Source organism: Hydractinia symbiolongicarpus, chromosome 3, assembly GCF_029227915.1.
Source record: "Hydractinia symbiolongicarpus strain clone_291-10 chromosome 3, HSymV2.1, whole genome shotgun sequence".
NCBI classification, from domain to species: Eukaryota; Metazoa; Cnidaria; class Hydrozoa; order Anthoathecata; family Hydractiniidae; genus Hydractinia; species Hydractinia symbiolongicarpus.
The window spans coordinates 16,845,542-16,861,117 of NC_079877.1; the positions used below are offsets into that span (position 1 = coordinate 16,845,542).

General features: G+C 33.7%; 1 protein-coding gene across 1 annotated transcript; it reads right to left on the bottom strand.

Moving 5' to 3' along the window:
- Positions 1–1,466: 1,466 nt before the first annotated feature.
- Positions 1,467–14,531, bottom strand: LOC130636008 (uncharacterized). The gene is made up of 10 exons (XM_057445581.1): positions 14,320–14,531; positions 13,940–14,033; positions 8,560–8,681; positions 7,345–7,680; positions 5,480–5,764; positions 4,043–4,075; positions 3,756–3,851; positions 2,400–2,424; positions 2,291–2,312; positions 1,467–2,216 (listed from the first exon to the last, which is right to left on the bottom strand). The coding sequence occupies exons 3-10, from the start codon at positions 8,624–8,626 to the stop codon at positions 1,947–1,949; spliced, it is 1,134 nt and encodes a 377-aa protein (XP_057301564.1). The 5' UTR covers positions 8,627–8,681; positions 13,940–14,033; positions 14,320–14,531; the 3' UTR covers positions 1,467–1,946.
- Between the last annotated feature and the right edge of the window lie 1,045 nt (positions 14,532–15,576).

Consider the following 15,576-nt stretch of genomic DNA (forward strand, 5'->3'; position numbering starts at 1 on the left):
TTATCTGAAGGAATACTGTGGTTTGCTCTATTCTATCTAAGCACAATTTAACTAAGATCTATATAATCCTCCAAGGTCATATTTAGGACAAAATACATGTTGTCCACACCATCGTCCCCAGGGTTTTTTGCCTTTCGAGGGTGATGTGGTCTAGGGAAATTGACTGTATGTTTTGGAATACTCAACTTATATCTCTATCAGTAAAAATGGGACTGGATAAAATGCACATTGTCGTTACTTTTTAAATTTTTTTTTACAATTTGAACTTAAATAAAAACGCTGACTAAAACCTCTTCTGATGACTCCTCCCCTGACTTGATCTCTCAAATTAACTGCAAGAGAAATATATAATGTGCCCAGACAGCACACTTTGGGTAGCGACGCTAAAGCATTAGTAAATACAGTTGTTGTATTAGTGATTCAATAAAACCGGCATTTGGGTAAAAGACACAACATCAGCAAACATTCCCACTCTTCCGATTTAATCGGGTGCGTCTCGATATATACGAAGATTTCCCGCGTTTTTGATTTCAATATTGAAAATAACAGGTAAAAAAATATGCGAGCTTTTGAACGGTCGTTAAACTTATCTTTAGTAAACACCCAGCAAGATTATCATCATTGGACATTTTCGTGGCAATTTGACATTTTATTCGTATTTAAAAGGGTTTGATATAATAGGCATGTTTGGAACTGCAGCATTTCCCCAAAACCAGTGGTTAAAATCATTTCCTTTATTGCTTTCAGAAGAAACACTTTTTAAATCGTAAATTTAATTCGTCTTCACAAACGACAAGTAAGGCTAAAAACAGTTAACTTACAACCAAGACATCAGGTAATCGAGTCACAAAATTACACCACATAGAGAGATCAGAGCTACTTTCAAAGTTTTACATCAAAGAGCTCTGGGAACGAGAATGTAGCTAAGTTGGACAGAATATCTGCTCTCTTATGCCTGTACTATACAAATATCATAGACTACCTGTACTGTACAAATAGAATAGACTACCTGTACTGTATAGATAGAATAGACTACCTGTACTGTACAAATAGAATAGACTACCTGTACTGTACAAATAGAATAGACTACCTGTACTGTATAGATAGAATAGACTACCTGTACTGTACAAATAGAATAGACTACCTGTACTGTACAAATAGAATAGACTACCTGTACTGTACAAATAGAATAGACTACCTGTACTGTACAAATATCAAAGACTACTTGTCTAGAGATGGTCTTGATGGGTTTTTCTGAGGAATATTTCATCAACTTAGGGAAAATATTTTGTGCCTTTTGATTCCTTTTGTTTAGGATTTCAAATAACTTAGTCCGTTCTATATTTGTATAAATGACAAATGACTTGTTTACATGTAAAACCGTATGCGCATGCTCGAATCTTGTTAAATGGACTTTTTGACTTGTGTGCATGGCTGTTAAAAGTATTTTTAGACTTATAAGAGAATGCTCTTTCCATCACATCCTTTCCCTTGAAGAATTTTTTACATGTTGCTATACATTTTATATACTATAATATTAATAACAGGAGTAATTTATTGAATGACGATTCTATTCACCAAACATAATATTTTGCATTATGTCAGTCAGTTGTTCCAAAGTTATTGTCTCGTTTAACTGACAGGAAAAACAAATCTCGATGACCAACTACTTAGGACAACCTTTAAAAATTTTTTTATTGCTCTTTGAAATAGATTTGTTACCATTTCCCTCATTAGTCTTAAAACTCTTAAAAATATCCGTTGGCCATTATATAATATACAACATCCCACAGGCTGCTGCGAAACAAGCTGTTGTTCAACAATACAACAGTTATTCAGTTATGGTGCATGAGGTTGCATCCAAGGAGAATCAGTTACTTTTAATTTGATTTATGACGGGAAACGGCTTTTAAAATATGAATATGATAAGATTGACAATTTATTAGTTACGTTTGGTCGCGTATTTTAACAATACCACGTGGTGTGATCCGTAATGTTTCCGCAGAACCGCGACGTTTTCTATTAAGAGGAACGATACACATCGGGTCATTATGTACGTCCAAATCAGCATATCCTGGCCTGGTATCGTCGGATAAAATCAGGCTTTGGTAATTTCCGCGTCTATCGAGGTCTTCTATTGAAACTTCATATGCTGAAGATGTTTCAACATTACCTTTATTTTCTTCTTCTTCCTTTTCTTCTTCACTTGATCGCGTCTGAAGTGGAATTAAGATGTGTTAATATCACGCATACAAGACTGTTTAAAAAATCGATGGTCAAATTCTCTTACATTATTTGAACCAGCTGTGTTTCTAAATATAAGAAAAAGGATACATGCAGTGCTAAATGAACTTTTGAATTGTAAAATGTTGATAAATTGAAGTTGTTTGCGTACTTACTTTTTCTTTGTATTTCTAATGTTTCCTATAACAACAAGAGTACTTTCTCCGAGCACAAAGTAAAAATTATATGCGGTAAAGCTTTCACTAACAAGCAATTTAAATTTTAATACACTAGACTAGCTTAATTTTGTTCATAGAAAGAAAAGAGGTGTGAAAGAAAAGACACTGTTTACGCAAGCTTCACCTAGCACATATTGGACGGCCCTGTACTGTACAAATATCAAAGACTACTTGTACTGTACAAATATCAAAGACTACTTGTACTGTACAAATATCAAAGACTACCTGTACTGTACAAATATCAAAGACTACCTGTACTGTACAAATATCAAAGACTACCTGTACTGTACAAATATCAAAGACTACCTGTACTGTACAAACGTCAAAGACTACCTGTACTGTACAAATATCAAAGACTACCTGTACTGTACAAATATCAAAGACTACTTGTACTGTACAAATATCAAAGACTACTTGTACTGTACAAACATCAAAGACTACCTGTACTGTACAAATATCAAAGACTACCTGTACTGTACAAACATCAAAGACTACTTGTACTGTACAAATATCAAAGACTACTTGTACTGTACAAACATCTAAGACTACTTGTACTGTACAAATATCAAAGACTACTTGTCTAGAGATGGTCTTGATGGGTTTTTCTCAGGAATATTTCATCAACTTAGGGAAAACATTTTTGCCTTTTTATTCCTTTTGTGTTGGATCTCAAATAACTTAGTCCGTTCTATAATTGTATAAATGACAAATGACATGTTTACATGTAAAACCGTATGCGCATGCTCAAATCTTGTTAAATGTACTTTTTGACTTGTGCGCATGGCTGGTAAAAGTATGTTTAGACTTATAAGAGAATGCTCTTTCCATCACATCATTTTCCTTGAAGAATTTTTAACATGTTGCTATACATTTTATATACTATAATATTATTAACAGGAGTAATTTATTGAATGACGATTCTATTCACCAAACATAATATTTTGCATTATGTCAGTTGTTCCAAAGTTATTGTCTCGTTTAACTGACAGGAAAAACAAATCTCGATGACCAACTACTTAGGCCAACCTTTAAAAATTGTTTTATTGCTCTTTGAAATAGATTTGTTACCATTTCCCTCATTAGTCTTAAAACCCTTAAAAATATCTGTAGGTCATTATATAATATACAACATCCCACAGGCTGCTGCGAAACAAGTTGTTGTTCAACAATACAACAGTTATTCAGTTATGGTGCATGAGGTTGCATCCAAGGAGAATCAGTTACTTTTAATTTGATTTATGACGAAAAACGGCTTTTAACATATGAATATGATATTAACATTGTTGTACTTACCCCTTTGCCTTTTCAATACAACTAAGCATACTACGAGAAACAGTAAGATTACGACAGCAGTTGCTGCTCCACCGATGTAGTAATACAGAAATGATGCTAAATATCAAATTTTTATAATTAAAGTTGAAATAGATTTCCACAAGGAGAGGGCGCAGTCCTTATATAGAAGGACATTTTAATACTCAATTATAACCCACTCAAATAGAACTCGACAAACTGTGAAACAATAACATGCTTTGGACGGGAATGTAATAAAAACAATAAAAACAAGAATAATAAATGGTTACCCTTCTTTGAGCATGTCAAGTGGTTATCTGCATCTAAAGTCCATAACATTATTATATTATCTTGAGTTTATAGCTTTACATACATATGTCGCCTGTGTATATATTTTTTAGCTTTACATACATATGTCGTCTGTGTATATATGTTTTGCAATAAAACAGTAAATTCTCCGCACCCAGGGCATAAACTCGTTATATCTTGAATTGCTCAACTGTTTCTCGAGAACTTACTGCAATACTTACATTTCATCTCCTCTAAAGTCAAAAGTTTACCTTCAAAGTTAAAATAAGCCTAAATTGCTAATGATACAATCCTTCCCTAAAAATAGCTTGAAATAATTAACCCTCCTATTCGACGTAATGTTAATTAGAGTTATATTATTCCAATGAAGAAACTTGTTTTAAAAATGCATTTCTGATAGTCCATCCGTGATATAATGTCGTAAAGAAAATTACGCAAGCCGAAACTACTCACGTAAGTGGGATTTTCACAACGCAAATTGAACGGCGAATTCGACGGCAAATTGTATCTGAGCATGCGCAGTCTTGCTTGTTTTGATTTTGCATCGAAATATTCGCATGGTTGAAAAGTTAAAAATCAGAACGCGGTTAACTAATGTAAACAATGAATTTGGCGCCTAATTTATTTTGTCGGGAAAATTAAAAAGCGAATTCGCCATCGAATTCGCCATCAAATTCGCCGTTTAATTCGCTTCGTGAAAATCCCCCTTTGCGTGCTTTACGTCCTGATCTTTATGTGCTTACTGTATTAAATCTTGGATGCAGTGAATTTCGTAATGGAGCAGAGAATAATGTGAACAAAATCCGGTTTTGGGCTTACAAAAACAAAAAACCTATAATATTCAAGGCGGTTCTCAGGATTACTTCAATCGTCGCAATATAATAAATCCCTTGAAACGATGTCAACAATGCACTAATTTTCACATCTGCCTTTCTTTCTTTCTTTTCTCCAGAACGAATAAATTTAACCTGAAAATCTAATAAGCCTAAAGTGTCAATTCTCGTCAAAAAATGTTTAACTAATACAAACTCGTCCCCAGGGCACCTTGTACCTTTTTGACATCGGGATGGCAATTCTCGATGTAAAAAAGATGCAAGATACCCTGGGAACGAGGTTGCAATTAGCAGCACATCTTTCTTCAACAGCGCCACTTTCAGAATGATATTTACTTTCCACTTACGAAGGTTACCTTTCGACTAAACATTCTCGCCAGTCTTAAGTAACTAAATCTTTGAAAAGCAACGAAATTTAGATCCGCAAAAAGGGAACAACAAAAATTTAGGCTAACAAAGTTTAGGTTGATATAAGGTATCCAACGTTGCAATGTCACTATGCAATGTAACTTGCAAAACTCGTAACGCTCGTCGACGAAACTCGTAAAGCTTGTAAAACACGTAATTTAGTAGACTGGAACCTACCTGTAAGTTTTATACTTCCTACCAACGTGTTCTCTGAGAGTGCACCAACAATTTTGTAAGATAACTCTTTATCACATAAGTCGAAACCAGTTAAATTCACCGAGTATTCAAACTTCTTCCTACTTTGGTCTCTTTCTTTCCTCGTACCTTGCAATTTCATGCCATCCATACTCCAGAATATCTGCGGAGGAGGATTTCCACATACGTTTGTGGAAATTATTCTTGATGAAGTATTACGAAAAGATATCTGCAATGGCAATTGTTTTCCACAAATATCAGGACCCCCTGCAAAAAATATGCTTGCCTTCAAACACAAAATATGTTAAATAAAGATAATGTGCAACAACGAAGTAGCTGCATGCTGGATGATATGATATGACGAAATTTTTACTCACTCTCTGTTGCACGATTTTACACTCCAATTTTGCTCCCCACACCCTCCTTTGTCATAAAGGTTTTTTTTCAATTAAGAGCCTTATCAGCCACAAAAAATGTTGTTGAATAGAAGCTGGGTTAAACAAAATTATTCTTGCCCGAACAACTGCGTTTAAAAGTGGTACGAAACGACTCAATAAGCTCAATCCCCGCAATTTTCAAAGAATAGTGTGTAATAAACGTTATTTTCTAATTCATTGCATTCAATCGAAAATAACTTGATTTATTAACTCTGTATAACCTTCGTATATTGTAGCATATCAGACTAGGTAGTTATGTAGTCGGAATATAAAATGTACAAAAGAATTACAAGAAATATATAATTATTTTACTCAAAAATACTCACACTAAGGGCGGGTCTGCAAAACTAAAACCCGGTTATAAGCCTTTAATAAATTCATGACCACACAAAAGGTCAAGGTACAAGAAATAATATACACTTTAGAACGACATAGATGTCCGGACAATCTTTTTATGAATAATTTTCGGTATTCTTTTTGGCGGTAAAATAAGCTACGGTCTGTAAAATATTAAATATAAGTAAATCGAAAGTTTGTTTTAACAAGGGAACAGAGACAATACGAGAAGTTGTATTTGTTAAAAATTGCTATGTTACTAGCTTTAAGAAGGTAATTAATACATCCAAAAAGATTTTATAATCATGTTTTTATACAAAAATCTAGAATGATATAGCTAGCTACAATCCTGGACATAATATTATTGGAAAAGGCCGATTTTTGGCTATTTCTTGAACTGGCCAAATGGAATCCCCTTGTCAAAACTCTGCAGCCGATAGGCTGCAAAAGCTTCGCTTTGGGAGATGTGTAGGCCAGGTAAATAGCGTCGAAAATGCGCTACTGGCAGTTTCTGCCATGTCCACATTTCGGAACAATCCACACGACGGCCCGCTAAGGTGCTAAAATTCGAAAGGTTTACCGTTTATTTTATAAGAAAAGTTTGAGTTAATAGAAAGGTAAGTACTTATATCGAATAAATCATGAATGCTCAATATATGTAGGGAAATTTTCTGTCATTTTCAGTTATATTTGGATGCCAATTATGATATTTAGGATGATTTAAAATATTGCTTTTGTCCTTAGTGTCCATAAACTTTTCAACCGTCATTAGCTCGAATTTTGTTTAAGTCACTACAGTCGAAAACCAACAGCCGTTTCGTAGTACCTTTAACTTTTGTATAGGTTAGACAAGCACAGTCAATTTCAGGTAAAGATTAGAATTGGGTGTTTCACGACAAAGAACTTTCTGGTGTAAAAAGTTTTAGTTTCAACCTGGATACCAGGTCCCGTTATTTTTTTTGTATATCTGACGGCGAGACAAACAATTTTCGTCCGACCTGTCAATAAGCGCAGCACTTGTGAGAGACAAAAAGCCCTTGTTTGTTTAGTTTGCGAACAGTAATAAATTCTTACCTTTAACCTGCATTAGAGTACTGGCAGTAGCAGAATGAGGATCGGGTATTTTAAACAGTACTTTAAATCGGAAGATTCCAGCATCAGTGTACTGAGTATTCCTAATGTGAAGTTTAAAATTTCGAGACTTTTCTGAAGAGAATGATAGTCTGTCTTTGAAATAATTTGGTTCAACTTTTTCAAAAGACGATTGATATGTGGCTATAATTATCTCTTCCCAAGAAAATTCAATATTTTTGATAGGATTAGTACTCGTGAGGAAGAAGGTAATTGAGATGTTGCGATTGTACGTTGCTTCGATATTTGTTTTGTTGACAGCGATATGTTGGCCAATCACTGAAAAATACAAAGATGATATTTAAACATGTTAGCGTCATACTAAAACACTACGTTCTTGCTTCATCACAAAGACCTTTTTATTTTTCCGTTTTCTTGCCGTACGCCTGTAGAAAACCAGAAAATGTATTTATTTATAGCTGAGAATTGTTTCTCTTTTATATTGGTGAAACCACCAGACATATTGGACAACGCATCAAGGAACATTTAAACAGAGACAAATATTCTCACAGTATGAGGAATGTTTAAATAAAGCTAACTTTTCTATTTTAAACAACAAGGAAGGGTTATACATTAACTGGAATAACCCTTATTTATGCTTAATATACATGCCGCGTTTGAAAAGACCCTAAATGATTCGTGTTTGGACAATTCATCCTATTTTTAAAACGTGGGTAGGCACTAGTTAACCTGGTTCTCGGAAATCATAGTGGTTTAACTGTGGAGCTCATTTTGACCGTATATCTGGGCGTTAAATTATTAAGAAAGTTTTCTGTTTGTTTTGTTTCTTATAAAAATATTTAAATACCAACGCTCATGTAAGCTACCTCTCTCCTGATTTCTTGTGTCTTGTTAGATTGTATAATAAAATCGTGTATATAGCTAAATATATTTTTACTACTAAACTAAAATTCACAAACTTTCTAAGCAACTTTAGTATATATTAAATTTACTTTTAACCAATTTTAATTTGATATATATTTTTCGTGTAAAGAAAGTGCCCAATAAATATATTTTTGCAGTGTAAACAGGGCCTTAAAATCTATTTTTCAACTTGTATTAATTTCCATTAAAATTCAGGGTCGAAAATGATCAACTTTTAAGCAACCTTAGTAGCAATTCTAGAGTTAAGTTGCTTTTAAAAAACACGTGTACTACCTGAACGAAGAACAATTACAATCCATAGCAGTGTTGTCAATATATTGCTGGAAATGCAGGGACACATATTCGTTGTAATGTTATTGCGTCATTATATTTTCATGTGAAGTGTCACGAAAAATCTAAAAAGATAATTAGTGGGTTTACGTATGTGGTGTCCACTAAACGGGTCATACGGGGGGTTAGGGGGCGGAACCCTTTGTTGTATAGAGGGCGTTAGGTACTCGAGAAAAAAGAGTATGGTAGTTGGAGTTGCAGATTTTGGAAAACATTTCTAGAAAATTTGAAAGAGAATTTTCATATCCCAATGGGTAAAGGTAGTGAGTTGTGTGTAGGAAAAACAGTAGTTAGGAATCTATATTTTTCGCATCTGATTTTGTTTGACACGATTTTTGGATACACTTTTATGTAACAAAAGTAGCAGAGTTCCAACTTATTTCCAGGTCCAATTGTCATATCTAAAAGTTCTGCTCGTTACTGTGAAAGGCTCCATAGCTGAACTCAACCTCGACCCCAAGACTCCTACTTCAGACGTTTTTCTATCTACAATTTCGAACGAGTTAAGATTTTGCAGATTCGAGTTTAAGGTTCCTTGTTTAAGTCTCTAAGCGGAGGGGAAGAGTAACTACCCATTGGATGGAATCCCCAAGAACAACAAATCTTCCCGCCACTTCATAACGTTACTTCGGCAACTTTTACTCAATATTTTTGTGTGGTGATGACATTTCTTTTCTTTTTTTAACATTTACCAAATATAAAGAAATTTAATTTTTGCGTTTTGTCCGAATTTAAGACAGTCTAAAGCCGGGTCAAATCGATCAACATTCTCGGTCAACATTCTCGTCAATATTTTGAGCAACTACATTCTTCTGAAACATGGCCATTCATTCTCTTTTTACAAAATGGCGGAGAAAGAAGCTGCAGCATTTTTATTGCGCTTGCTTTGGTAATAGATGACGATGAAAAAAGAAAGCAAGGCCCTACAAGAAAATGGATTCAAAGAAGGGAAGAGGAAGAAGGTCAATCAGTTTCTCCACTAATTCATCGTTCCATTTAAATTTTTGTTTACAGCAGTGGTAGTTGCAGGATCAGCTGAAACAGTGACTTCCGCCATTTTCAAAATGAATAATCTCTATGTTTTGATCTTATTTTCATGCAAGTCGTGTAAAAATGTTAATAAATGTTAATCAACATTTTCAGAGGTTTTTTTTCTTCGTCAACATGTTAATACTCATAGCAAATCGAGTCAACATGTTCATCAACAAATGTTGACGGGTAATGTTGCTCAAAAAGTTGCCTCGATTTGCCCCGGCCTTTAATAAATGTTGATCAACATTTTTGCGCCCCACCGAAGTGTTTGTGTTGGTATGGCAGAATTTTTTTTTCCACTGTCTACTTTGCGGGGTACTTCTGCTCGATCTTCCAATCCGGCTCTGATATAACACAACCTATGTGTTTGGTACCACCAAGACAAAAAAAACACTCATCGAGCAAATCTTTTTTTGTCTCGTGTCCTAGTAGTCTCTAAAGATTTGAATGCGATAAAAAATGTTAATCGAGATTCTTTTGTTAAGGGGAATTTTCACGAAGCGATTTAAACGGCGAATTCGACGACGAATTGTATCTGAGCATGCGCAGTTTTGATTTTGTATCGAAATATTCGCTTCGCTAAAAAGTAGAAACAGTTCCTACTTTTTAGCGGCTAAAGGTTTCGCTGCTAGTTTTTGACCAATCAGAACGCGGTTAACTAATGTAAACAATTATTTAGTCGTGAAAATTAAAAAGCGAATTCGCCATCGAATTCGCCGTTCAATTCGCTTCGTGAAAATCCCCCTTTATGCTAATATGGAGCTTTGTAATACGAGGCTTCGTTTGCCTCGTTGTCGCTACAGCCACGTGAATTTATCTTCAAGAATAGATTTGTTTTTGTCTAAACCACGTTGTTGCTAAACCTGTTAACGGTGAGTAAGTGGAAGGATTACTTTATGTCTTATAATGAAATTAAACTTAGGACGGTTCCTAGCGTTGATCCAAAGGCCGAAATTTAGGGATGCTGATTCTTGTGCCGTTGATACATTTTTTGAACTTTTTATTAATGCTGTATGTCAATACTTGCATTCTTGTGAAGAATGATGTTACATGTTAAGGTTGTTATATGATGTTAAGGTACATTATGATGTCAATTATCTCTAAAGATTTCGTGTATATTCGGCCATGACTAAAACTGCTTACATTTTGTTGGTCTTGCCTTCCTGATCTGGCTTCTCGTAGTAGCTTTACTGATGTAGCTAGGAAGCTAGCTAAATACTATTTTTAAATTCCTCTAAAATTACTTTTACTAGCTATATATCAAGCTAGCTAGCTAGCTAGCTAGCTAGCTAGCTACACAAATCTGCTTTAATCACCTTTAAAAAACCTTTGTCTTGCTTTGCATAATTTTATCAACAAGGGTGCTGATAAGGCGCATACGCCATAAAAAATTAGGGCGAGTCTGGCGTTTTGAAAAAATTCAAGTATTGGCTCGAAAAAACTCTCATAACCCAGAAGATGCTGAAAAAGCGCCTTCTTCGAACTGTCATCCGCATTGTATCTTCAAGGAATTGCATTTCGTGAATGCTCCGGGTGAGATAGGGAGAGTTCGGGAAAGTGCGTGCAGTTTCAGAGGAAACCAATAATTTCATTCAAAAAGCCGCCAAAGTCACCCTGTTATATGCAGGCGTTTGCAACTTATTGGCACCCTCTTTTTATCATGAGGGGCTGGATACCTGACTCCTGTTCTTTTGAGAAAAATGGGGCTAAACCTTTGTGAGGCTATTGCTATCAGGTAAAAAGATATTCATCACAGGATTCTTTTATATCTTCTGCAGAAAAGTTGTTGAAGCCTGACAAAAATTTATTGTTGCTTGCACTGAACAGTCAAGCTGGACTAATAATTAGCCAATAACATGATAGTTATCCGATGCAGTATAACAATACGCTACCAACAGTATAATTGTTGTTACAGGCTTCTTCATGTTCTTCACTTTTCATGTGTTTTTTTGAAATCAGATGTCTTCTTAAATAACATGACATACTGCTACAGTAACACTAATATCTTCTTGGCACAAGTGTTTCTTGTTCCTATTTTTGGTTTTAATTGAAGTATATACAACTTTTTGTGGATCTATATAATTATAGATGGTATGGGGAGATCGATAACGAAGAAATGTGTGGAAATTTAAGTCAAAAAAAATTATATTGTATAATTAGCTGTATGAGTGGCTAATTATACTGTACGCACCCTATATATAATTATTCTGCATCGGCTAACCATTCTGTTACTGGCTAATTATTTCTCCTTGAGTGCCTAATAGCCAGATATTTTGTTGAAAAAAATGGACCCTAATTTGCTTGAAAAACTTTCTTGACCTTACCTAAAGTATTACAATATATTTTTCTAAGATTTCTTAGAAAAGACTTCATTTTAAAAATCTCATGAAAAGACCATCAATTTATTAAATTTGACAAACTTATTAATTGTGCGTTTACCCATTTTTGTTTCAACTTGTTGAATTCAATTTGAAATTTCAAAAGTTAGATATGTTCAACTTTTTGAATTTGTCAAACAAAACAATGACCAATAAATTTCCTCAAAATCAAAAAAGGATAATAAACGATCAAATTTGTTCAATTCAATAAATCGATTTCGACAAAATAAATCCTGTATTGTCCACAGGTTTGAAAATCATGTATTGCCTGCTTAAAATGTTACTTGTTTAACAATGCTATTGAAAGTCAGTTTGACTAAATTTATATGCATATATTGATGTAATATAGCTTGTGCATCACATGGCATTGATTTGTATCTTTTTAATAAATTCTCACTTTAAATCAAAAAGGGAGACAATAATTACACAACCTGGTATTAATTCAGTTCCTGGTAAAATTGTATTCTTGTTTCTTATTTTTAAATGTACTTTCTTTTTCAGATCAACTGTTATCAAACCATGCACCATCAGCATTTTCAAAAAATTTCAACGAGAGAGTAAATTTTAAAGGATTTTATTGGTAAATTATTGAGTAATAATTCATTGAAATTGAACTTGTTCAGAAGTTGTTATATTCGAATCGTCAAGTTCATACATTAACAAACAATCTGTATCCTAGAATCTCAAGAATTTTTTAGATCAGTTATAAAAATATCCAGTTAAAGTTTTTAGAATATATACTATATATATGTGAAAAAAGTATTTCTTAGTTTTTATTTATTATGTTGTATTTTAGGTTAGTGACAATAATAATTGAGAATTAGGATACTTATGATTTGTTTACCCCCATTTTTCTCCGTTTTCAAAGTCTATACTTCTAATTTCAGAATTTTCCAGGCTAATGACGGAAATCTTCAAGCCGCAGGGCTTTTCGATATATGTTACATGAAACATCCACCATTTTCCATTTTAAAATTTCGATCCCGTTCTAAATTCGTATTTTTTAAATCGTTAATAGCAATTCGGGGGGGCATTAGTGGTAACTATGGCTAGTTAAAGGTTTTTTTCTTCGTCAAAATGTTGATACTCAGCAAATCGAGTCAACATGTTCATCAACGAATGTTGACGGGTAATTTGCTCAAAAAGTTGCTACAATTTGGCCCGCCTTAAAAATATTGGTAATTCACATAATTGCAGTCAGAGGTTGAAATGAAGTAGATTTTTTAAGAAAAAAGGAAATGTACCCTCACCGACAAGCAAAATTTCCAATCCGCTACGCTCTATTGCTTATCAAGCTTTTTGTTTTTATGTTCCATAAATACCGTGAGTGCTCGATTAAGCACCCCCTCTCGATAAGCGCTTCTTGGATAAGCGCACGTAAGTTTTGTTATTTTTTTATAGGCTCTCATCTGGAATAAGCGTCCAGGGGCGGTTATTTAAATATATTACTAGAGCTGGAGGGGCGTTTTTTTAAATAATTTTGACACAACAACGAGGCTTTTATCAACATAACTACAAAAGATGAAATAATGTCTATTTCGTCTTTTATTCATCATTAAAAATAATGTCTGTTCCATGAAGTCATGAGTAGTCTTTCAATTTGTCCAATTTTTGTTGTTGTCAGGTGATAATACCTGAATGTCATGTCTTATTCTCACCACTGATTGGTAGGGATAAGACATGTGTAAAAAAAGTTTACTTAAAATTTTCACACATTTTCACAAAGTTTCTTAATTTTTAAAAGGCGACTATTCTGTCTCTTATAAGGTGGTTTCTTAATACAAAAACGTGTACTACAGACAAATGGTAAACTGGGAACGAACGTGATATAGAATACAATACAATATTAATAAGATTTTATGAATAAATGTGTTATTTATCAAAGAGGATACACATTTGATTTGTTGACTTACCTGTACGAAAACCCTTCCTCTATTTTCTTTCTTTGAAAACTTTCATTTGGTATATGCAAGATGATTTCACTTACTGTAACAATACTTCGCTCTCCTACGTAGATATTTAATTATTAAACGTCAATAGCTCATCTTTGCATTCCTTCATGTCGACAAATAAAGTTTCACCTTGTAGTTAAAAGTTTAAACTATCAACCTCCTCGTCCCCAGGACATCTTTTCGCTTTTTAATGTCAGCATGACATGAGGATCCTATATTAAAAAGCTAAAAGAATTCCTGGGACCGATGTCTACATAATATCTATATTTTATCTATGTATTATCTATATTTTCATATTCTTCGTACGAAATACATTAGTGAATACTCAAAGGTTAACATACCTTACCAGAATCCGAGCAGTAGCTATAATTGTTGTGCTGATAACCTCATTAGAAAACGAAAGAATGAATTAATGGTGAGTGAGAGAAATAATAACACTAATTTTTTAAAATATTGCTTTCGCTATTGTTGTTAATATAACATCATGTTTTTGTTATTTTTTAGTTTCTATTCCAACTATTTTGATCGTGTTTAATTTTTTCGAATCCACTTTAAATAAAAATAATGTCATTTTATAAAGCGTAAATAGAAACCGGCTGACCTTGTTGACCCCGTCACTTTTTCTAATTAAGTAGTTCCTATGGTAGAACAAAAGTTTATCCCATAAATTACACGGCTTATTGAATAGAAATGTAAGTGACTTATTCTTTTCTCATCCTACTAAGAGGAAGAAAAATAGAAAACTTTCGACGTCAATCAACAAAGTAAACTTCTGATATACTCATGTACTTTTTTATTACGTAAATAGATTATTTTACTTTTAGTTGCAAGTTCGTACCCAGGTTTCTTATTGCTTAGATGCTTTAGCATAATACAATGAACACATTTTGAACAATCTAGGAAGACACTGTTAAGCGAGACTACTATTGTGGTAGCAAACAGACAGACAGACGTACGGCGAGTATTATAATACTAGTCGGTATCCCGTGGATCAATTCACTGGATCGCCGTCCTTTATATATAGCATTTCGTGTTAACGCAACACAACTTTTTTCTCGCGCAGAAACAGACGCTATTTTATTAAAGAAATGGCCCATTCGTTAGTCCATTATACTATTATTGGGACTATTATAGAGATTAGTGTCGCCGTAGCACGCTGTTTTTTTTCTCGCGCACAATAAAGACAGAATATGGCTATTGAAGGAGAGGGGAACAAAAAATTATTTTGTGGCAGCCAGAAAATAAATTTTAAGCGAGTGAAAAAAATATATAGATTTCTAAATTCTAAAATCTACCAAGGTAACTACTATAATAAAAAATAAATAACTATATTTTATAACTAAGTATCTCTTTATTTTCCTAACAACATTTTTAAAGAATCTTCATGGCTGTATGGGATAAAAATAGGTTTTGGATGCACTTATCAGTAAACATCGAATATAGCTAAGATCCTTTACTGGAGCTAACCAAGAATATTTTACGTGCTATAATAGTACGGCATTTTAGAACCTCCGTTTAAACTTCTCTGAACTTAAGAAATATCTATCATGATCAACAACAATATTTTTTTCATGTTTCGAGTCCCTTTTCCACAAAAT

Bases quoted from the DNA above. Each gene is read 5' to 3' on its own strand.
- LOC130636008 (XM_057445581.1), bottom strand. From the start codon at position 8,626: ATGTGTCCCTGCATTTCCAGCAATATATTGACAACACTGCTATGGATT. The intron at 2,313-2,399 runs GTAAGTACGCAA...TCTTATATTTAG, and splicing joins ATTAGAAATACAAAGAAAAA to AAACACAGCTGGTTCAAATA. The intron at 2,217-2,290 runs GTAAGAGAATTT...ATTCCACTTCAG, and splicing joins ACACAGCTGGTTCAAATAAT to ACGCGATCAAGTGAAGAAGA.